The sequence below is a fragment of the Lepus europaeus genome, chromosome 21 (assembly GCF_033115175.1).
Source record: "Lepus europaeus isolate LE1 chromosome 21, mLepTim1.pri, whole genome shotgun sequence".
NCBI lineage: Eukaryota > Metazoa > Chordata > Mammalia > Lagomorpha > Leporidae > Lepus > Lepus europaeus.
Window position 1 is genome coordinate 25223197 of NC_084847.1, and position 23084 is coordinate 25246280.

A 23084-nucleotide genomic window follows, 5' to 3' on the forward strand; every position below is an offset into this window, starting at 1 on the left:
CTCAGAGGACTGGGTCTGCAAAGAACTGATGGGCTAAGTTAGGAAGGCAGCCAGTGTCCCTAACAAGGAAGACCACGGCTGTGTGTGTGTGTGTGTGTGTACGCAGCCCGCTTCAGGAGTTCCCCGTGTGGTCCCAGCCCGTGATCTTTGCCGACACAGTCTTCAGGGGAATCACCTGCTGTTTCCTGTTTGAGCCCCTGACTTTCTAGAATTTTGGAGACTGCCTGGTACCTGGTAGCTCCCTCAGCCTTGCAGTTCTCAGAGAGAGGGAGAGAAACAAATACAGATGGTTATGACATAAATGTACATTTTCTTCCAAAACGTGTGTGTTGGAGCTTATACCCCAAGGTGAAAGTCTGAAGAGGTGAGGCTTTGGGCGGCGGCGGCGCATAGCGGGTAAAGCCACCACCTGCTACGGCTGCTCCGCTTCCGACCCAGCTCCCTGACGTGGAGGGTGGGGGCCCGTGCTGTGGCGCAGCGGTAAAGCCTGCACCTGCTTCCCGGGATGCTTGATGAGGAGGTGAGTAGAGACAGCAGGAAGCCAGGCGCTAGTCATGGAGATGATGTGAGGATGGCGCTGAAGGCCGTTCATATCACAGGCCACTCCCACCACAGGCCCAGCGTGCAGGGCCCTGAGGGCAGGATGGTTTCAAGGGAGGTGTCAGGGCATCCGTGGGCCCCAGGGCTCGCTGTCTAGGGCAGCCTCCAGTTTCTGCTCCCATGTGGGTGCCGATTCTAGTCCCAGCTGCTCCTCTTCTGATCCAGCTCTCTGCTGTGGCCTGGGCAAGCAGTAGAAGATCCTGCACCCACATGGAGACCCGGAAGAAGCTCCTGGCTCCTGGCTTTGGTTCAACGCAGCTCCAGCCGTTGAGGCCATCTGGGGAGTGAACCAGTGGATGGAAGATCTCTCTCTCTGTCTCTACCTTTCTCTGTAACTGTCTTTCAAATAAATAAAATAAATCTTTAAAAAAAAATAAGGGATGGGAAGGTGGGGTGGGGTGGTGGTGTGGTGGTGTGGTGAGATGGTGTGGTGTGGGGTGGGGTGGGGTGGGGTGGTGGGGTAGGGCAGGGCTGGCAGATCTCAGGCTCTGTCTCTCCGTCTCTGTAACTCTGCCTTTTGAATAAAATAAACAAATCGTTAAAGATAAATGAATTGGAGCATTGACATTTTGAAATAATATTCTTTGTAATTTCAGAACAAAGCAGGAGAATTTGCTTTGATGTAAATTAGGATTGCTCTACAGGAAATCAAAGAAATCAGTATGTATTATCTGATTTTAACGGAAATTTCTGAAAAAGACTACCTGACCTCATCTAATTGCAACAGCCGGCTGGTCGAGCTGCAGCTTCCTGGCTCTGCTGGGAAAGACCAGCTGTCTGCAGAAGCCTCCCCCGACCCCAACTTGGGGGCCGGCGCGGGGCAGGGGCGGGGCCGGGGCGGGGCAGGGGTGGGGCCGGGGCCCGGGGCTGGGCCTGACCTTTGCACCTTGCAGCTGGAGCGGGATTTTCTCATGGCCCTGGGAGAATCTGAAAGTCCTTCGTCTTTTCCCATAAGCACATACAGTTCCTCTGTTCTGTTGTGTTTTTAATATTTCTCTGTATGTTTTTAAAATGGTGATTGTATATTTTGGAATGATGAAGTGTGCATCCTCATTGTAAAAAAAAAAAAAATTCAGATGGGGGCTGGTGCTGTGGCACAGTGGCCACCACCTGGGACTCTGGGCATCCTATAAGGGCACTGGTTCAAGTCCTGGCTGTGCCACTTCTGATCCAGCTCTCTGCTGCAGCCTGGGAAAGCAGCAGGCCTGGCCCAAGTCCTTGGGCCCCTGCACCCACGTGGGAGACCCAGAAGAAGCTCCTGGCTCCTGGCTTCAGCTGGCCCAGCCCTGACCATTGCAGCCATTTGGGGAGTGAACCAGTGGACAGAAGATCTCTCTCTGGCTCTCCCTCTCTCACTCTGTAACTCTGCCTTTCTAATAAAATAAATAAATCTTTAAAATGGTGATCATATTTTTTGAAATGGCGGAGTGTGCATCCTCATTGTAAAAAACATTCAGACAAGGCGGAAATCGTACACAGCTCACTCTGCACACATAGCCACGTTTTTGAGCTTGCTTTTATAGTCTTCCGGAACTTTAAAAAATGTGTATAATTTCGGCCGGCGCCGTGGCTTAACAGGCTAATCCTCCGCCTTGCGGCGCCGGCACACAGGGTTCTAGTCCCGGTTGGGGCGCCGGATTCTATCCCGGTTGCCCCTCTTCCAGGCCAGCTCTCTGCTATGGCCCGGGAAGGCAGTGGAGGATGGCCCAAGTGCTTGGGCCCTGCACCCCATGGGAGACCAGGAGGAAGCACCTGGTTCCTGGCTTCGGATTGTAAGACCCCTGTCACCAGGTGTCCTACAGAGCGACCCCCAGAAACACAGTCTCCACTCCAATCGATGCAACAAGCAAGAGGGAAGTTTATTTCATTTGCAAATGGGCCATCTCCGCCTCTGGTAAGGTGCAGAGAGAGAGAGCGGCCTAGACAAAAGGTTTACAGAGTATTTAAAGCTTAAAACCACAGCATTAGCATATTTAGTTATGTTACAATCCTATTGGGCAAGATAAAAGTTGTGTTACAATTTTATTGGATATGTTAATGGTTACTAGGTAAGGGGCTTGGGATGGGGGTCGCGGGCAGTTTCTTCTTATCAGCTAAGGCGAGCAGGGCGGGGGTGGTGTGGGCTGTCCGTGCTGTGCTGTTTTTCTTAACTTTTTTTCAGACTCCTGCAAGTGTTATCGCGTGAGACAGTTACACAGAGCAGTTTCACAAGGCAGTTTCCCAAGGTTATTCTGCAGGCAGGTGGAGACACAGTTATCTTAAGGAATGGCTACTGTCAGCAGCCAAACTTTTTAACCCTTGCTAAAATTATTTTAATATTTACTTTTAGCAGGGGTCTTATAGGATCAGCGCAATGAGCCGGTCGCAGCGGCCATTGGAGGGTGAACCAATGGCAAAAAGGAAGACCTTTCTCTCTCTCTCTCACTATCTACTCTGCCTGTCAAAAAAAAATGTGTATAATTTCATGTATTATTATTTTTCATTAGGATATAACTTACATACCACAAAGCTTCCCATTTCAAAGTGTACAATTTAGTGGATTTTTTTAAAAAAATTATTTATTTATCTGAAAGGCAGAGTGACAAAGCGGGAGGGAGAGACAGAGATCTTCCAACCACTGGTTGACTTCCCAAATTCCTGCCACAGCTAGGGCTGGGCCAGGCTGCAGCCAGGGGCCAGGCTCGCCATCTGGGTCTCCCTGGCTTCCCACATGGGTGGCAGGGACTCAGCCACCATCTTCTGTCCCCCAGGGAGCTGGATAGGGAGCGGAGAACTGGAGCTTCACCCTAAGCGCTCCACTATGGGATGCAGGAGTCCCAAGCAGTGGCTGAACACGCGGCACCACAATGGCCGCCCCAGTGGCCTTGGATCCGTCCGTGAGGTTGAGAAATCACCACCACTACCTAATCTGGAACATTCCATCCCCCACACGAAACCTGCACCCAAAACAGGCTCCCTCCCGTCCCCGTTCTGCCGCTCCTGGCAGCCACGAATCTACTTTCTTTTCTTGTCTTCCTCCTCCTCCCCCTACTCCTTCTTCTTCAGATTTATTCATTTATTTAAAAGGCAGAGCTACAGAGAGAGAGAGAGAGAGAGAGAGGTCTTCCGCCTGCTGGTTCACTCCCTAGATGGCTACAACAGCCAGAACTTGGTCTATCAGAAGCCAGGAGCCAGGAGCTTCTTCTGGGTCTCCCATGCAGGTGCAGGGGCTCAAGCATTTGGGCCATCCTCCACTGCTTTCCCAGGCCAGAGCAGAGAGCTGGTTCAGAAGTGGAGCAGCCGGGACACGAACAGGCGCCCATTTGTGATGCTGGCATGGCAGGAGGCGGCTTAACCCATTAAGCCACAGTGCCAGCCCCAAGATTTATCCATATTACAGCATGAACAAGTACTCCTTTCTTTTTTGTTGGTGAATAATATTACTAAGTTTTGTTTATCTCTTCATTAGTTGATGACGTGTAGGTCATTTCCAGTTTGTGGTTAGAATGGGTGGCTGCTATGAGCATCTGTGTCTCAGGTTTTTTTTTTTTTTTTTTTTTTTCCTTTTCCCAAGCATTTTTAAAGATTTATTGAGGAGGGGTCGGCATTGAGGCACAGCTGGTTAAGCCACTGCCTCCAATGCCGGCATCCCATATGGGCTCTGATTCAAATCCAGCTGCTCCACTTTTGATCCATGTCCCTGCTAATGTGCCTGGGAAACCAGTGGAAGATGTCCAAGTCCCTGGGGCCCTGGACTCAAGCGGGAGACCTGGATGGAGCTCCTGGCTCCTGGCTTTGGCTGGCCCAGCCCCGGCTGTTACAGTGATTTGAGGGGTGAACCAGCGGATGGAGACTTCTCTCTCTCTCTGTCTCTCCCTCTCTCTCGGTAGCTCTGCCTCTCAAGTAAATAAATAAACCTAAATCACATGTTTTTTGTTTAGGAGGCAGAAAGAGAGAGAAATGGTGCTCCCAACTCTTGGTTCGTTCCCCGGACGCAGGCAATGACTGGGGCTGGGCCAGGCCAAAGCCAGGTGCCGGGAGCCAGGAACTCAATCCTTGTCTCCCACGTGGGTGGCAGGGACCCAAGGACTTGAGCCATCACCCGCTGCCTCCCAGGGTGCTCATGAGCAAGAACCTGAAATTGGAAGCAAAGCTGGAACTTAAACCCAGGGCACTCCGACATGGGCCAGGGCATCGGGAACAGCACCCTAACGTTCGCAGAAAACTGGCCCGGAGTTGACTCTCTCAAACGACGAGTGGCGCTGGACATCTTTCCATGTGCACGTTGCCCATCCACACATCGTCCTCAAAGAATTGTTAGAACGCTTTGCTCATGCAAAAATTAGGCTTGTCTTTTTATTAGTGGATTATAAGAATTCTTCATATATTCTGGATACAAGTCCCTTTTCTTTTTTTATTTAATTAATTTATTTATTTGACAGGTAGAATTACAGACAGTGAGAGAGAGAGACAGACAGAAAGGTCTTCCTTCTGTTGGTTCACTCCCCAAATGGCCGCAATGGCCAGAGCTGCACTGATCCGAAGCCAGGAGCCAGGAGCTTCTTCCTGGTCTCCCATGCGGGTACAGGGGCCCAAGGACTTGGGCCATCCTCCACTGCCTTCCCGGGCCATAGCAGAGAGCTGGACTGGAAGAGAAGCAACCGGGACAGAACCAGCGCCTATACTGGATGCCGGTGCCACAGGCAGAGGATTAACCTAGTGTGCCATGGCACCGGCCCCGGGAAGTGTTTTCTGCTAGCCTTTGTATTTTGTTGTAGTTGTTGTTGCTGCTGTTTGGAACCAAAATTAGTGATTAAATGCACCATTCTGCAACTTGATCCTTTTCTGTTTTTTGTTTGTTTGTTTGTTTGTTTTTGTTTTTGTTTTTTGACAAGCAGAGTGGATAGTGTGAGAGAGACAGAGACAGAGAGAAAGGTCTTCCTTTTTGCTGTTGGTTCACCCTCCAATGGCTGCTACGGCCGGCGCATCGCGCTGATCCGAAGCCAGGAGCCAGGTGCTTCTCCTGGTCTCCCAGGCGGGTGCAGGGCCCAAGGCCTTGGGCCATCCTCCACTGCCTTCCCGGGCCATAGCAGAGAGCTGGCCTGGAAGAGGGGCAACCGGGATAGAATCCGGCGCCCTAACTGGGACTAGAACCCGGTGTGCCAGTGCCGCAAGGAGGAGGATTAGCCTGTTAAGCCACAGTGCCGGCCTGTTTTTTTTTTTTTTTTTAAGCTTTATTATTTATTTGAAAGGCAGAGTTGAGAGAGAGAGAGAGAGAGAGAGAGAGAGAGGTCTTCCATCTGCGGGTTCACTCCTCAGATGGCGGCAACTGCCAGATCTGAGCCAATCCGAAGCCAGGAGCCAGGAGCTTCTGGTCTCCCATGCAGGTGCAGGGGCCCAAGCACTTGGGCCATCTTCCACTGCTTTCCCAGGCCACAGCAGAGAGCTGGATCGGAAGTGGAGCAGCTGAGACTGGAACCAGTGACCCTATGAGATGCCAGCACTGCAGGCAGCGGCTTTACCAGCTACTCCACAGTGCTGGCCCCTTGATCCTACAGTGTAGCAGGGTCATGGTTCGAAGGTCACGAGAACGCTGCCCCGTGTTGTCCCGGCCGCGTGGCATTCCATCACTGGGCAGCACGGTTGACCAGTCCCTGTCTTCGGGTGCCGCGCTGGATGGAAGCAGAGGAGGAGGCAGAAGCAGCAGTCCGCCGGCCACCACGCCGTGAAAACACAAGAAGGCACCGGAAACATCTCTGACCTGCTTAGACTTCCTCTCTGAGCACATGTGGTTTCACAACCCGGGCAAGGCACACCCCCTCCCCCCACCCAGTGTCACCCGGCCTGGCGCCTCTGTGGGAAAGTGCCACACTAGAGGCCCCAGGACATTGTCATTTCCCTCTTCTGTCCCCCGCCTGGGCTGCCGGCAAACCCCAAGGTCCCTGAGCCTGCTACCGGGGCCGCGGCTCCCTCCAGCCCCTACAAGATGGAGAATTCTTGTCTCTCGGCGGTGGTGATGAGGCTGCTGCTGTCTGGGCTCTTTCTGTTTGGTAGGCAAGAGGGGAGGGGTGGGGAGGGGTGGGGAGGGAGAGGTGGGGAGAGGAGGGAGGCAAGGGGAGGGGGCATGTGTCTGGGACCAAGGAGAGTGCCTCTAAGGGTGGGATCAGCTACAGCTAACCCACGAATCTTGATGAGGGAAGGGAGGAGGGAGGGGAAACAGAGCCAGAGAGCCAGAGTCCACAGTCTAGGCAGCGTGGGGGAGACAAGACCGAGAAGGGAGATGCAAGGGCAGGTGGTGAACAGGTGCCCAGAGCTGAGAGGAGAATGCTGGGTTCGGCCTGCTGGTGACATTGCCTTCACGGTGGGCTCCCTCCCTCCCTCTGAGCCCGTGCAGCCACGCCAGCTGCCCTGTCATCCCAGGGTGCCCGCAGCTGCACCCAGAGGAACACAGTGGCAGAAAAGACGGTTTGGGGTGGGCAGATGATGCCCAGGCTCTTGGTGGGGGGAAGAGGGGACCCAGGGGTTCAGGAGAGGCCCGTTCCTTGGTTCCTGGCTGGTTGGGGAGCGGGGGAGCTTCCTGGGAGTGACAGGCAGCCAGAGAGGGCACAAGGGGAGGGGAAATCTTAAACCCCAGGGGGTTGGTGGGGGGAAGCCTGAGGTTGATCGTTTGGGTTCTCTGAGCATGATGGCCGTGACAGGGGAGCAGTGGGTGCTGGGGAGGGAGGCGCCCCCTGCCCTGGGACATCCCCATTCTAGCCCCTGCTGGGCATCTGGCCACTGCATGCCTCTGGGGGCCCCTTCCGTCTGCCGCTCCCTCGCAAGCCTCGCTGCCTTCTCATCACTCCTTTTGCTGAGAGGCCAGGAGGGAAGTGGTGTCCTGGGGCCCTGGGAAGGCCAGCCTGAGCCTCAGGGAGTCCTGATTCTCCTGTTCCCCAGGGGCCAAGCTCCAAGGGGGAAGTCCAGCTAGGGGCCAGGCGTGGGCAGCCTCGGGACACACACGTGAGCCTGGGTCCATCGGCACCCATGACTATCAAGTGCATCATGGGAGTCAGAGACGGGGCTGGTGGGGGCCTCTCAGGGGGGGCTCGTGAGGCACGCAAGGGAAGGTGCACCCTGAAGCGCCTGACGCCCCTTCACCTCCCTCAGCACCGGCCTGGAGCTACAACTTGGATGTGCACCACGTGCTAAGCTTCTCCACCCCACACGCCGGGAGGCACTTTGGGTACCGGGTCCTGCAGGTTGGAAACGGGTGAGCTGCGTCACTTCCAACATCCTTTATGTGTCTATAAGCTCATTGCTCTTTCTTTTAAAAACATGATTTATGTATTTTATGTTATTTGAAAAGCAGAGCAGAGAACTCTCATCAGTTGGTTCGCTCCCCAGATGCCCACACAACTGTCAGGGCTGGCCAGGGACTGAAGCCATTGCCTGGAATTCAACCCAGGTCTCCCAAGAGGGTGGCAGGGACCCAAGTACTGGAGCCGTCACCTGCTGCCATTCGCGGGAGCTGGAAGCTAGGGCAGATCTGGAACCAGAACCCAGCATACAGGATGTGAGCGTCCCAGCCAGTGTCATAGCAGCTGCACCAAACGCCCTGCCCTCCCCCGGACACTTTGTATGTTCTCGAATGTCCCTCGCTATCTCTGTCCTCCGCTCCCGTTCCTAACACACACTCCGGCCGCTCACAGGGGCCTTTTGAATCCATACCGACTGAACAGCTCATGTGACCTTCTGGCCGATCATCGTCTGGGTCTTAGATTTTTCTAGATGCCAGCAGAAGGGATCGTCAGCTTCCTGGAATTCTAGCACATGGGTTCACTTCTCTGGGGCTCAGCAAGGAAGAGACGGGGGCTGGGAGTCCCCCCTTAAAGGGGAGCAGGCTCAGGGCTCTGGGACACTCAGCGGGAGAGCTGAACCTCTTGAGTAAGGCAGGTGTGGGTGGAACTAAGACCCGGCAACTCCTTCTCACCGCGGACATTCCTCATCAGGGTTGTCGTGGGCGCTCCGGGCGAGGGGAACAGCACAGGAAACCTCTATGAGTGCCAGCCGGGCACTGGACACTGCCTACCGGTCAGCCTGGGCGGTGAGTAGCTGGCCAAGGGGCTGGGGCCCTGGGGTTTCAGGGAGCTCAAGGCTGGCCACAACACACCTGATTGCCCGAGTGCCTTCTGACGCCCACAGGTTCCAACTACACCTCCAAGTACTTGGGGATGACCTTGGTGACAGACCCCACAGCCGGAGGCCTTTTGGTGAGAATTTGGGGGGTGGTGGGGTGTGAGTGCCTGCAAAGCTGGATGCTAAGAAAGAGGGAGAGAAAAGGAAAGAATGGAAACAGATACAAGACCTCACAGGGGGCTCAGAGGGACTCTCACTCCGGCAGTGCTTTGAGAAATGGCTCTGAACCGACTTTTTTTTTTTTTTTTAAATAAAATTTACTAATTGATTTGAAAAGCAGAGTTATGGGGGTGGGGGAGGAGAGAGAGAGAGAGAGAGATCTTCCACTCACGGGTTCGCTCCCCAAATGGCTGCAATGACCACAACCAAGGTGGGCTGAAGTCAGGAGCCTGGAACTCCATCTGGGTCTCCCACGTGGGTACAGAGGTGCAGGGTCTTGGGCCGTCTTCTACTGCTTTCCCAGGCGCATTAGCAGGGGGCTGGATCGGAAGTGGAGTGGCCGAGCCTTAACCGACGCAGATATGGGGCCCCAGGTGGCGGTTTAACCTGCTGCGCCACAGCACTGGCCCTGCTGGCCCTTTCCAAGGCTGTCCCTTCTGCGGGCCTTTTTGCAAATACGCCATCCTGATGGCCGTTGACACACAATGTAATGTTTGGTGGTATATACACTTTGATGTTTTAATAGATGCTTATGTATATAATGCCTGATTCAAAAAAATATATGACAAGTACATCAAATTCATGATTTCTTGGATCTTATTGATTTGGAACAGAATAAATTTTAAAAAATAAGTAGAAACGGTAAGTAAACAATAATATGCTTATATGGCAGAAATCAAGAAGTACTACACAAATGCCTAAAGCTTGGGAAGCATTAATTGAATTCTTTTTTTAAAAGATTTATTCTTTTTTAAAAAAATATTTATTTTATTTATTTGAAAGACATAGTTACAGAGAGAGGCAGAGACAGAGAGAGAGGTCTTCCATCCACTGGTTCACTCCCCAGATGGCTGCAACAGCTGGAGCTGTGCCTATCCGAAGCCAGGGACCAGGAGCCTCCTCTGGGTCTCCCACACAGGTGCAGAGGCCCAAGGACTTGGGCCATTTTCCACTGCTTTCCCAGGCCATAGCAGAGAGCTGGATTGGAAGAAGAGCAGCCAAGATTAGAACTGGCGCCCATATGGGATGCCAGCGCTTCAGGCCAGGGCTTTAACATGCTGCACCACAGCACCGGCCCCTACTCGAATTCTTAATTCTGGTTATCTCACTCAGGTGAAACAAGAATTAGTGTCTACATTTTTTTAAAATTTTTTTTATTTTATTTATTTTTTTATTTTTGACAGGCAGAGTGGACGGTGAGAGAGAGAGAGAGACAGAGAGAAAGGTCTTCCTTTGCCGTTGGTTCACCCTCCAATGGCCGCTGCGGCTGGCGTGCTGCGGCCGGCGCACCATGCTGATCCAAAGCCAGGAGCCAGGTACTTCTCCTGGTCTCCCAGGCAGGTGCAGGGCCCAAGCACTTGGGCCATCCTCCACTGCCTTCCCGGGCCACAGCAGAGAGCTGGCCTGGAAGAGGGGCAACTGGGAAAGAATCCGGTGCCCCGACCGGGACTAGAACCCCGTGTGCCGGCGCCGCAAGGTGGAGGATTAGCCTGTTGAGCTACGGCGCCGGCCTCTACATTTTTTAAAAATTTGCTCTGTTTTTAAGGTTTAATTTTAAAAGATGCATTTCATTTCTTTATTTATTTGAGAGGTAGAGTTACAGAGAGAGAAGTCTTCCATCTGCTGGTTCACTCCCCAAATGGCTGGAGTTGAGCCGATCCAAAGCCAGGATCCAGGAGCTTCTTCTGGGTCTCCCATGTGGGTGCAGAGGCTAGAGGACTTGGTCATCTTCCACTGCTTTCCCAGGCCATTAGCAGGGAGTTGGATAGGAAGTGGAGCAGCCAGGACTGGAACCAGCACATATATGGGAAGCTTAACCTACTACGCCACAGCGCCAGCCCTCTCTGATGGATTTTGAATAAAGTATTCCCTGTCTTAAAAAAAGGAGCTGTTGTTGGCAAAAACAAACAAACAAACAAACAAAACAAAACAAAACAAAACAAAACCAGCAGTCATCAAGAAAGAGGAGGCGTTGTCTGTTCTGGGACTAATGAGTGCTGGGAGCGGCTTACACGGATGTGAGGTTGGGAGTGGGAGGAAACGCAGGACTGGCCAACTGTGAACACGATGAATGCCACGCCCAGGCGTTTAGACCTCATCCTGCAGGCAGCGCGTGTCCAGGGACCCTGAGTGTCGGTAGAACAGAGTGGCTGAGAGGGACGGTGTTGGGCGGACTTACCTTGCTTTGCGCACCGGGAGTGGGGGAGGGGGACAAGCCCTGGGAAGGTTCTCCTCCTTGGCGGTGACGCCCAAGAGACAACAGCAAGAGGAAGCTGAGCCCCTTTGCTTTCGCTTCTGCAGGCCTGTGACCCTGGGCTGTCGCGGACGTGTGACCAGAACACCTATCTGAGTGGCCTGTGCTACCTCTTCCGCCAGGACCTAAGGGGTCCAGTGTTGCAAGGGCGTCCTGGATATCAGGGTAAGGGACCGGTCCTTTCTTCCTTTGAGTGTGTGTGTGTGAGTGTGTGTGTGTGGCAGACAGCAGGTAGACACAAAGAGAAACATGTAGACAAGACAGCGCCCCTCTGCTACTTCACTCCTCAAATGCCTGCACCTCCAGGACTGGGCGAGGCGGAGGGCTGCAGCCGGGAGCCAGGAACTCCACTCACGTCTCCCATGTGGGTGGCAGGGACCCAACTCCTTGAGCTGCTGTCTGCTGCCTCCCAGGGTCTACGCCCACCCCGACCGGCCCCAGTTCTAGCAGTAAAATCCCATCCAGTGGCTGCCTTTCCGTGGGTGGACTGGACCCTGAAAACTCTCACCAGGTCCTTTCGTGTGCCTCCGCAGAGTGCATAAAGGGCAACGTGGACCTGGTGTTTCTGTTCGACGGCTCGGGCAGTTTGCAGCAGAACGAATTCCAGAAGATTCTGGAGTTCATGAAGGACGTGATGAAGAAACTTGGCAACTCTTCCTACCAGGTGAGCGCGGGGCTGGGAGCCTCGGCCGCAGGCGGTAGATGCTTGCGTGGACTGAGATGAAGCCAGAAGAAGGACATTCAGTGTGAGGTGTCTCTAGGACCTAGCGGCATGCCTGTGAATGGATCTCTGAAAGGGACAAGGCCCAGGGAGGAAAAGCTCCTGGGAGTCTCCTGAGTTTTCATTTCAGCTTCTTCTTGTGCCTTTGCTTCTCCCTTCTCTATCTTGCTGTCTCTGTGAACTGGGTTTCTGGGCTTCTTTGGCTCCCAGGGCCCAAGTTCAGGTGGAAAGTTCCAGAATAGTTTTTCTTTAGTGTTTGTTTTAAATATTTATTTATTTTTTGAGAGGTAGAGAGAGAGAGACAGAGACAGAGACAGAGAGAGAATCTTCCATCTGCTGGTTCAGTCCCCAAATGGCCACTGCAGCTGGGGCTAAGGCCAGGCCAAAGTCAGAAACAAGGAACTCCATCTGGGTCTCTCATGCGGGTGCAGAAGCCCAGGCACTTGGGCCATCTTCCTTTGCTTTCCCAGGTGCATTAGCAGGGAGCTGGATCAGAAGTGGAGCAGCAGGGACTTGAACCTGCGCCCCTGTGGGATGCCAGCATCACAGGCAGAGACGTAACCCACTGCACCACAATGCTGGCCCGTTTGTTTGTGTAAACTTCCACTGGGTCAAGCCCTGCGTCTGCAGGTTGTAAATTTTCAGGGATGAGATTGTGAGTGGCCCAGCCTCAGTCGGGTGGTCATTCTTGGCCCAGACAACTGTGCCTGGTTTGGTAGGGGGCCAGTCTGCACTGATATGGCACCAGGAGCCACCACCATTTGTGAGGTAGGAAGACCCAGAAAATAGAAGCCCAGAAGACAGCACGACATGAGGAAGCAGAGGTTCACTGGATGACATTGCTGTGTTTGTCTATTGCCTCACTGTCAGAGGCTGAGCTGAGGTGGGGATGTGGAGCTGCGTTGCCCAGTTCTGTCGTAAGAAGGAGAGGCCGGGGTCAGGTGTGTAGCCAGTGTTTAAGATGCCTCTTGAGGAACCCTCATCCCCCAGCAGAGTCCCTGAGTTTGATTCCTGGCTCCTGCTCCCAACACCCAGCCTCCTGCCAGTGCAGACCCTGGGAAGCTCAGGTAGGTGGGTTCCTGCTTCCCAGGTATGAGACCTGGACTGGGTTTCTGGCCCCCAGCTCCAGCCCCAGCCAAGGCTATCACGGGCATTGGGAGGAGTGAACCAGTGGATGGGAGCGCTCTCTGTCTGTGTCTCTGTCTCTCTGCCTCTTGAATCAATAAAGTTTTTTTTTAAAGGGAGTGATTGAAGCAGACAAATGAGAAGAAACCAACCACGTGTCCTTTGTCCCTTCCTTTTCCAGTTTGCTGCCGTTCAGTTTTCCTCGACCTTCAAGATAGAATTTAATTTCCTGGATTATGTTCAAGTGAGGGACCCGGATGCTCTGCTGGCCCACGTGGAACACATGCAACTGCTGACCAACACCTTCGGTGCCATCAACTACGTGGCGTGAGTTCCCTGTCTCAGGAGAGGACGTTTGCATCCGCTCCTCCTGTGTGAACAAGCGTCCCAGGTGCACGGGGTAGGAACACCGTGGGCAGGTAGAGCAAGGGGCCGCTTATCGTGTGGATTCAAGTGCAGCTGTTTTAATCCAGCTTCTTTTGGTTGTAGGCAACAGAAATCTACTCTACGCTAACTGCATTCAAAGGGGAAACTCTTTAGAGGACACAGGGGTAGCTCACTGGGGTAGGAATCATTGCCAAGCCCTAGGGTAGGGGGGTGGAGGGGACGGAGAAGGTACTAGAGTCAAGACTTGGCTGGTAATTGTGAACCCCAGCAGCTAATGTAGAGTTGCACCCTAAATGAGAATCAACTTTGGAACTCAAATTAGGAACACAAGCCTCAAGTAATCAAAAAGTATCCTTGAAGAATTCCTTAAATCATTCATAAAATTCCTAAATGCTCAAGTCCCACAATGGAAACTACCATACCCTGAGTTCCTAAATGTAATATAGAATTCTCCTCCCCCTCCCCTCCCCCAGAGTTGGCTGAGTGCTTTATGAACGTGTAGGCCTGGATGGAATGGTGGGGTTGTGTTGAGTGGCTCTCTTGCACGTTCTGACATGCTGCCTTTAAAGATTTGTTTATTTATTTATTTATTTGAAAGTCAGAGTTACACACAGAGAGAAAGAGAGGCAGAGAGAGAAAGAGAGAGAGAGGTCTTCCATCTGCTGGTTCATTCCCTAATTAGCCGCAACAGCCGGAGTTGTGCCAATCCGAAGTCAGGATCCAGGAGCTTCCTCCAGGTCTCCCACATGGGTGCAGGGACCCAAGCACTTGGGCCATCTTCTACTGCTTTCCCAGGCCACAGCAGAGAGCTGGACAGGAAGTGGAGCAGCTGGGTTTCGAACTGGCACCCATATGGGATGCCGGTGCTGCAGGCAGAGGCTTTATCCGCTACACCACAGCGCCGGCACCCTGACATGCCGTCTTTAACGTGAAAGGAGCTGAGATCAAGTTAAACTAAGAGAGTGCATCCCTCAGCGCTCGGCCCTCCTGGACACTCGAACCGAGCGAAATGGCAGCAAGGGTCTCCCGCACGGTCTCACTGGTTTTTTTCTCACTCCTGTGTCTTTACCATGCATGTGTAAGTTTGCATCAACCCACACACACCCAAAGCACCTTGCCAAGACTCCACGTGTGTTCCCAGCTCTTCTCCTCCTAGCTCATTGGCTGCCTCATATCCACGTTGTTCTATTCCCACAGGCGACATTGGTGTGTACATGGTCACCAATGGCAGCCTCAGTCCCCCAGCTCAGCAGAACAATCTGAATGCTGGTTTTCAGGAGAGAGAATCGGATTGGCTGAGCCTCGGTTAAGTGTCCAGGGATCCACCCAGCTATGACTTAGACTTACTTTGTCACGTAGGAACCCACGGCACAAACGTGGATTCTGGGTCCTGCTCCTCTGTTCAGGGGTCTTAGAAGGAATCCTTCTCTAGCTCGTTTTTTGTTTTTTTTTTTTTTTTTTAAGTATTTATTTATTTTCATCTACTTGAAAGGCAGAGGGAGAGAGAGAGAGAGAGAGAGAGCGCGAGCTCTTCCATCCATTTCAGCCTGCCACAGCCAGGACTGGACTAGGCTGAAGCCAGGAGCCTGGAACTCCATCTGGGTCTCCCATATGGGCGGCAGGGGCCCAAGTGCTTGAGCCATCACCTGCTGCCTCCTAGGGTGTGTTGGCAGGAAGCTGGATCTGAAGCATGGAGGAGCTGGGACTCAAAGCAATGCTCTGATCTGGGATGCCGGCATCTCATGCCGTGGCTTAATGCACTGAGCCACAAGACCCGCCTTCTCCTGGAGAAAGAAGTCCCCACAAGCCGAGAGGACGCCCTAAAAGGCGTCCACGTAGCCACCTGGCCTTGCGATGGCCTTGTGTTCTAGGTCAAGAGCAAACGTTTTCCCAGAGAGGCCAGCTAGTAAAATGCTTCAGGATTTTCTGGCCACGTATTGTCTCTGTTGCATATCCTTTGTTTGATTTTATAATCTTTTGAAAATATACAAACCATTCCCAGCCTGGGGAGCACATGACAAAGCTAGATGCTGATTGTGACCTCTGGCAAGTTGCTGGCCAAGCTCTAGGTACTGGGGTGCAGCAGCGAACCAAACACAGAAAAAGCGCTGCCCTCTGAGGGCTTGAAATGTTCACAGGCTAAAAAATTCAATTAGATCATAGAGTGGACAGAAGTTCTATGAAGAAAAAATAGAGTACTATTCCAAAGGAAAGTCCAGAATAGTAACTTTGAAAAAGAAAAGATTGGTTCTTTATTTAAGAGAGAGAGAGAGAGAGAGAGAGAGAGAGAGAGAGTCTTCCATTCACTGGTTCACTCCCCAGAAGCCTGCAATGGCCAGTGCTGGGCCAGGCTGAAACCAGGAGCCAAGAGCCTCCTCCGGGTCTCCCATGCAGGTGCAGGGGCCCAAGCACTCGGGCCATCCTCTGCTGCCCTCCCAGGCCATTAGCAAGGAGCTGGATAGGAAGTGGAGCAACCGGGACATGAACTGGCGCCCACATGGGACACCAGCACCGCAGGTAGCAACTTCGCCCACCACCCCACAGTGCCCTGTCCCAACTAATTTGTGCTTTTTAAAAACTCCCTCTGGCTGCAGGTTTGATATTCGACTGTAGGGGCGCAAGGGAGGGAGCAGAGAGGCAAGTTGAGCCCAGAGGAGTCCCAGTGCGGCTTTACCCCGGGGAGCTCTGTGAACAAGACCACAACAGGCCCATGTTCATGTGCACGGAGGCTGAGCAGCCTTTTGCGCCCCAGCCAGAGCCAGAGGTCTTGATAGCAGGCATTCATAGGTTAGACGCTTTGCACAGAGCCGCTGTTCCGGGGGAGCCATGCAAACCTTGGGGCCAACATTGTGGCTCAGTGGGTTAAGTTGCCACCTGCCATGCCAGCAGCCCACATCAGAGGATGGTTCGAGTCCCGGCTGCTCCACTTCCAATCCAGCTTCCTACTAATGCACCTGGGAAAGCAGCAGGTGATGGCTTAGGTACTTGAGTCCCTGCCACTCATGTGGGAGACCCGGATGGAATTCCTGGCTTCCAGCATCAGCCTGGCCTAGCCCTGGCTGGTGCAACCATTTGGGGAGTGACCCAGTAGATGGAAAATTCCCCAATCTCTCTCTGTCTCTGTCTCTGTCTCTCTCTCTCTCACTCACTTTCTCTCCTCTCTCTCTGCCACATTACCTTTCAAACAGATAAAATAAATCTTTACAAGTAAATCGTGATGAGAGGGGTGGGGAGACCTCTAGTCCCGGTTTGGGGAGGTCACTCACGGCCTCTTTTCCCGGACACAGGAAGGAGGTGTTTCGAACAGACCGGGGGGCCCGGCCAGACGCCACCAAGGTGCTCATTATCATCACAGATGGGGAAGCCACTGACAAAGGCAGCATCGAGGCCGCCCAGGACATCATCCGCTACATCATCGGGGTAGGGGCCCAGGCCCACTGTGTCTCCTGTGTCACCTTACCCCTCTTGTTCTCGAACCCTGGGATCCTTTCTTTCTGGAGAAAATAACGAAGAACTGGCGTGAGGCTGGCGGGGGTGGGGAGGGGAGTTGCCAGTCACACGCCCTTCACCCCCTCGCAGATCGGCAGGCACTTCCGGACCAAGGAGAGCCAGGAGACGCTCCACAAGTTCGCCTCCAAGCCCACGGAGGAGTTTGTGAAGATCATGGACACATTCGAGAAGCTCAAGGATCTGTTCACCGAGCTGCAGAGGAAGATCTACGTCATCGAGGGTGAGTGGCCGCCCTGGGACGCAGACTCAGAAGCCCACCCCACAGAGAGCGGGGCCCCAGCTGAGTCTTGGCTCTGAACGCCAGCTTCCTGTCGGGGTGGACTCTGGGGCACCGCAGGCACGGCTCAAGTAGTCGGGAGTGCAGCCACTCCTGCGGGACTCCTGGGCTAAGTTCCTGGGACCTCACACATCACAAGCGTTTGGGAAGTGAACCAGTGGATAGGAGCACGGCTCCCCCCCCCCAGAATAATCTAGAACACACTGATGAATAGTACGAATGAGCAGTGGGCCGGGTGTCCTGGCACCGGGGTGAAGCTGCCACTTGGGATGCCCTCATCCCACATGGGCGCCAGTTTGAGCTGCTCCGCTTCTGATCCGGCTTCCTGCTGATGCGCCTGGGAGGCAGCAGTGGTGGCTCAAGTGCTCGGGCCCCTGACACCCACGTGGGAGACCTGGATTGGGTTCCAGGCCTCCTGGCATTGGCTTGGCCCAGCCTTGAGTGTTGCAGCCATTCGGGGAGTGAACTAGATGCTGAAAGATCTGTGTCAGGGAGAGTGTATGTGTGTGTGTGTGTCTCTCTCTCTGCCTTTCAAATAAATAAATCTTTAATAACAATAGGAGTGGAGCCAGCACTATGGCGTGGTAGGCTCAGCCTCCGCCTGTGGTACGGCATCCCATAGGGGTATCAGTTCGAGTCCCGGCTGCTCCATTCCCTGCTAGCATACCTGGGAAAGCAGTGGAGGATGGCCCAAGTATTGGGCCCTTGCACCTGCGTGGGAGACTCAGAAGAAGCTCCTGGCTCCTGGCTTCAGATCAGCCTAGCTCCAGCCATTGCGGCCATTTGGGGAGTGAACCAACAAATTCAAGATTTCTCTCTCTGTCTCTCCCTCCTCTGTATATAACTCTGCCTCTCAAATAAATTAATGAATCTTTAATAATAATAACAATAAGGGTTGGTAGTGTGCACAGCAGATTAAGCTGCCACTCCTACACCAGCATCCCATATTAGATTGTTGTTTTGAGTCCCGGCTGCTCCACTTCTGATCCAGCTTCCTGCTAATGGGCCTGGGAAAGCAGCAGAGGATGGCCCTGTGGGAGACCTAGATGGAGTTCTGGCCCCCTGGCTTTGGCCTGGGCCAGCCCCAAGCACTGTAGCCATTTGGGAGAGTGAACCAGCAGATGGAAGGTCTTGCTATCCCACCCCCCAACAACAGTGAGCCCTAAGCGAGAATTCGACCTGTGCTAGGAGCTCTCCTCAGAGGAAAGATGAAGTAGGAACTTAGGAGACACTGAAGCAGGCACGGCCGCTGGTATGTTTCCCTGAAATCCCATCTTCCCCCTGGGAGCCGCCTGGCTCCAGGCGGGGCCCAGAGCTGACCTGTGGCTCGATGGCTTCACCTGAGCCCACAGGCGACTCTCGCTCCTTTGTCCTCTTGCTCAGCTCTCTCTCAGTTTCACTTCTCAGCGGCCCCGCTGGAGATGGGCGCGCTGGCAGAGCCCAAGTGTGAGGGTCTCCCGGGCCCTCTGCCTCGCCCTGGAATGGTAGGAGGTTGATGGCAGTTAGCAGGTGGCAGGCTGCGAGTGGAAAGGTGTTTCCTGGGAGCCGTGTCTGCTGGAAGATGTGGGATTCCCATAGGGCAGGCTGCTTTGCCACGACACAGCCTAGGTGTATGGTTCAGCGGAAGAAGCATGGTGGCATTGGCCACGGAGCCAGGGCAGCCTGCGCGGGGAACCACTCTGCCTTCAGCAGGCCACGCCCCTCTCTGATGCCCCTCCCCCTTTTATTTAAAGATGTATTTATTTATTTGAAAGTGTGTGTGTGTGTGTGTGTATGAGAGAGAGAGAGATCTTCCATCCACTGGTTCACTCCCCAGTTGGCCGGAATGGCCAGAGCTGCACCAATCCGAAGCCAGGAACCAGGAGCTTCTTCCAGGTCTCCCATGTGGGTGCAGGGGCCCAAGCACTTGGGGCATCTTCTGCTGCTTTCCCAGGCCATAGCAGAGAGCTGGATCGGAAGTGGAGCAGCTGGTGTCCATATGGGATGACAGCACTCCAGGCGGTGGTCTTACCCGCTTATACCACAGCATCGGCCCTAAGGGGAATTCGAGATTTATTTAAGGCAAAGCAACAGAGAGAGAGGGAGAGACAGAGATCTCTTCCATCCGCTGGTTCACTCCCCAAATGTGTGCAATAGCCAGTGTTGAGCCAGGCTGAAGCCAGGAGCCAGGAACTCCATCCCGGTGGGTAGCAGGGGCCCAGCTGTTGCCTCCTAGGCCCATTAGCAGGAAGCTGGATCGGCATTGGAGCACCAACACTCTGATGTGGGCCACTGGCTGCGGTGCCACACGCCTACCCCAGCATCTCTGTTTCGGGTGCTTCCTGAGTCCTAGCCCCGTTCTCCCATCCCTTGTCCCTTAGGCACAAGCAAGCAAGACCTGACTTCCTTCAACATGGAGCTGTCTTCCAGCGGGATCAGCGCTGACCTCAGCAGGGTGCGTGAGCGCCTGGAGCCGCAGGCGGAGGATGTGCAATGGGAATGCACCTGCCGTCCCCTCCCACACCCCCGCCCCGTACCGCTCCCCTGCAAAGACCCTGACTCTGCCCATCTTCCCTGGACAGGGCCATGCAGCCGTGGGGGCGGTTGGAGCCAAGGACTGGGCTGGGGGCTTTTTCGACCTGAAGGAAGACTTCCAGGATGCTACGTTTGTTGGCAATGTACCTCTGGCCCCAGAAGCAAAATTAGGATATTTGGGTGAGATTGCTGTTTTCCGCTGGGGTCTTCTGACTTTTTGGACCAGACAGTAGCTGGGGCTAGCTTTCAAAGCAATAATGAAGACAATTAAGCAACCCACACAAACAAACTTAGAGTCTCCCTATGGTTCTAGCAGCCTTCCTGTGCGCGGCAGCCAACCCAGAGCCCTAGGCCAACTGCCTCCCTCTTCTGACTCGCACAGCAGGCCAAGATTCCCCTCTGCCCGGTGTCACCCCAGGGTCAGGTACCAGCCAGTTGGAAGCCTCCGCTGTAGCCACAATGATTCAAACCACCCAATCCTAAGCTTGCTCAGACTTGCCTGCCTTACCTCCACGTCCGGCCCACGGAGACCCACATAAAAGCACGCAGCCCAACGCACCCCTGGCTCCTTCTGCTTCTTCGCTGCCCCGGGGCTTCCCCACCTGGCTCTGCGTGGGATGCCATGCCTCCTGCTGCCGGGGAAGTGACTAATACCCTGCTTTCAGTGACAGTGGCCTCTCTGTCACCATTCAGCCCCATCTATAAATAAACCCCAGGTATATAGATTTTTTTTTTGGTGGCTGGATAACTCTTTAAAAAGCAGATATGTGTATTTATCTGAGAGGCAGACACACAGAGAGATGGAGAGAGAGACAGAGAAAGAGATCTTCCATCTGCTGGTTCATTCCCCAGATGGCCACAATGACCGAAGCCAGGAGCCTGGAATTCCATCCGGGTCTCCGGCGCCAGCATCTCATATGGGCGCCGGTTCGAATCCCGGCTGCTCATCTTCCAATCCAGCTCTCTACTATGGCCTGGGATAGCAGTTGAAGATGGCCCAAGTGCTTGGGCCCCTGCACCCATATGAAAGAGCTGAGAGAAGCTCCTGGCTCCTGGCTTTGGATTGGTGCAGCTCTGACCGTTGTGGCCATCTGGGGAGTGAACCAGCAGAAGGAAGACCTCTCTCTCTCTCTGTCTCTCCCTCTCACTGTAACTCTGACTTTCAAATAAATAAATAAAATCTATAAAAATATATAAATAAATTATGCATTCAAATAAATAAATTTTTAAAATCTTTAAAAAAATAAAAATAAATATGATCTCGAGGGTCGGCTGCTTGGGTCCCCATGCCGCTGTCAGTAGCCCAGTGCAAGGCACTTTCCATCTGTGGTCTTCTTCTCAACATCACCCTAGGAGGTATGTACTAGTCCCATTTTGTAGATGAGAAAACTGAGGCTTGGAGGCCTGGAGTCACTTCACTGAAGACTCCATGGCTGGGAGGCAGTGACCCTGGCATTGAAGCCCTGGAGCCGTCAAAGGGCCGTCCTCCCCTTGAGCTTCCGGAGCACACGTGGTGAGGCAGGGGCGCGCGCCCTGGGGTCTCAGGTCTGCAGAGGCTTGGGCAGGCTCTGTGTGTGTGTCTCCCCCTCCGGCCTGGGGCAGAGAAGAGCCCACCAGGGTGGTGAACCGTCTGGAGTCAGAGCTCCACGGTTGGGTGACCCCAGCCCAGACCTGGGTCCCAGTTTTCTGCAATGTGAAGACAGCCTGAGGCTGTATCTGTGAGCATCGAGTGTTTCCCAAGTTCCTTGCTTTACTTTTAATATTCATGCCAGCTTTGTGTTCTTCTTACCAATATGTCCAATTTTATTATATTATTTTTAAAAAGAATGCAAAGATGAGTAGTTGGCTCAGCAGCTAAGACACCACTGGGGATCCTGCATCCCCTATTGGAGTGCCTGGTTTGAGTCCTGGCTAGTCCACTTTTTTTTTTTTTTTTTTTTGATATTTTATTTGTTTGAGAGGCAGAGCTGCAGACAGAGAGAGGGAGAGACAGAGAAAAAGATATTTCATCCACTGGTCCACTCCTCAGATGGCTGCAACGGCTGGAGCTGGACCAATCCAAAGCCAGGAGCCAGGAGCCAGGAGCTTCTTCTGGGTCTCCAACACAGGTGCAGGGGCCCAAGCACTTGGGCCATCTTCCACTGCTTTTCCAGGCCATAGCAGAGAGCTGGATTGAAAGAGGAGCAGCCAGGACTCGAACTGCTGCCCATGTGGGATGCCAGAGCCGCTTAGCCTACTACACTACAGCGCCAGCCCCTGCTAGTCTGCTCCCTGCTAATGCACACCCTGGGAGGCAGCAGCTCAAGTGCTTGGATCCTTGTCACCCCCGTGGGAGTCCTGGATCGAGTCCTGGACTCCCGGCTTCAGCCTGGCTCAGCCCCAGCTGTTGGAGGCATTTGGGGAGTGAACCAGCAGATGGAGGATCTCTTAGCAATCCTCATGAGGGTTGAGCTTCGGGGCGGTGCCCTGTGTGCGCTGTGGTTGGTGTGCGAGGGGTCCACATCTGAGTAGTGCAGCCGGGGGGCTGGGAAGGCAGGGTCTGTGCTGCTCACAGCACGTGGCTGCCTTGTCTGGGAGCAGGTGGCAAGCTGCCCCCGTGCGTCCTCACTGCTAACCCAGCTTCCCAGCCCTGCTGCTCTTCCCGCTGTTACCGTCAGTAACACACAGTCCACCCTTGTGCTTCCGACTCAAAGGCCCACTCTCTCCGTGCCCTCAGGTTACACGGTGACCTGGCTGCCCTCCCGGGAACACACATTGCTGCTGGCGGCTGGAGCCCCCCGATACCAGCATGTGGGGCAGGTGCTGCTGTTTCAAAAGCAAGAGGGTGGAGGACCCTGGAGCCAGGTCCAGAAAATAGACGGGACCCAGGTGAGCACGTGGCGTGGGGGTGGGGGTGCACCTGCAGGACAGGAGCCACGCCCCTGTGTCCTTGGAACACCCACCGGCCCCTGCCAAACCCCATCGTCTGTCGCATTGCTTTGTGTGGAACCTTCTGGGGTCACCCCTGTCCTCTCCACCCTCAAGCAGCCCACCTTGCCTGATTCGTGCAGGCTGCAACGGGGGAGGCAGGACTTGAACCTGGGCTTGAGGGCTGCCAGGAAGGGGCAGGTGTCCTCCCAACCTTGCTGCCCGGCGCCTCTCCCTCAAACGTCTTCCTCTCTCTATAGATTGGCTCTTATTTTGGTGGGGAGCTCTGTGGCATTGACACGGACCAAGATGGAGAGACAGAGCTGCTGCTGGTGGGGGCCCCGCTCTTCTACGGGGAGCAGAGAGGAGGCCGCGTGTTCCTCTACCAGAGGAAGCAGGTGGGACCCAGGGCCCCCGAGCTGAGGGCGGAGGGAGAAGGAGTCCCGGTTCGGCAGCCCGCAAGCATTAAGCACAGC

The 23084-nt window shown here is 54.0% G+C and overlaps 1 protein-coding gene across 1 annotated transcript in view; it reads left to right on the forward strand.

Annotated features, from left to right (window-relative positions):
• The first annotated feature begins 6278 nt into the window (after positions 1-6278).
• ITGAL (integrin subunit alpha L) overlaps positions 6279-23084 on the forward strand; it is a 38051-nt gene continuing 21245 nt past the window's right edge. Inside the window, exons 1-13 of the mRNA XM_062180074.1 lie at positions 6279-6629; positions 7726-7828; positions 8568-8662; positions 8761-8828; positions 11215-11332; positions 11701-11831; positions 13195-13340; positions 16688-16820; positions 16980-17130; positions 19548-19621; positions 19749-19881; positions 22418-22569; positions 22869-23006. Coding sequence (XP_062036058.1) covers positions 6566-6629; positions 7726-7828; positions 8568-8662; positions 8761-8828; positions 11215-11332; positions 11701-11831; positions 13195-13340; positions 16688-16820; positions 16980-17130; positions 19548-19621; positions 19749-19881; positions 22418-22569; positions 22869-23006 — 1506 coding nt within the window. The 5' untranslated portion in view covers positions 6279-6565. The remainder of the gene's footprint in view (positions 6630-7725; positions 7829-8567; positions 8663-8760; positions 8829-11214; positions 11333-11700; positions 11832-13194; positions 13341-16687; positions 16821-16979; positions 17131-19547; positions 19622-19748; positions 19882-22417; positions 22570-22868; positions 23007-23084) is intronic.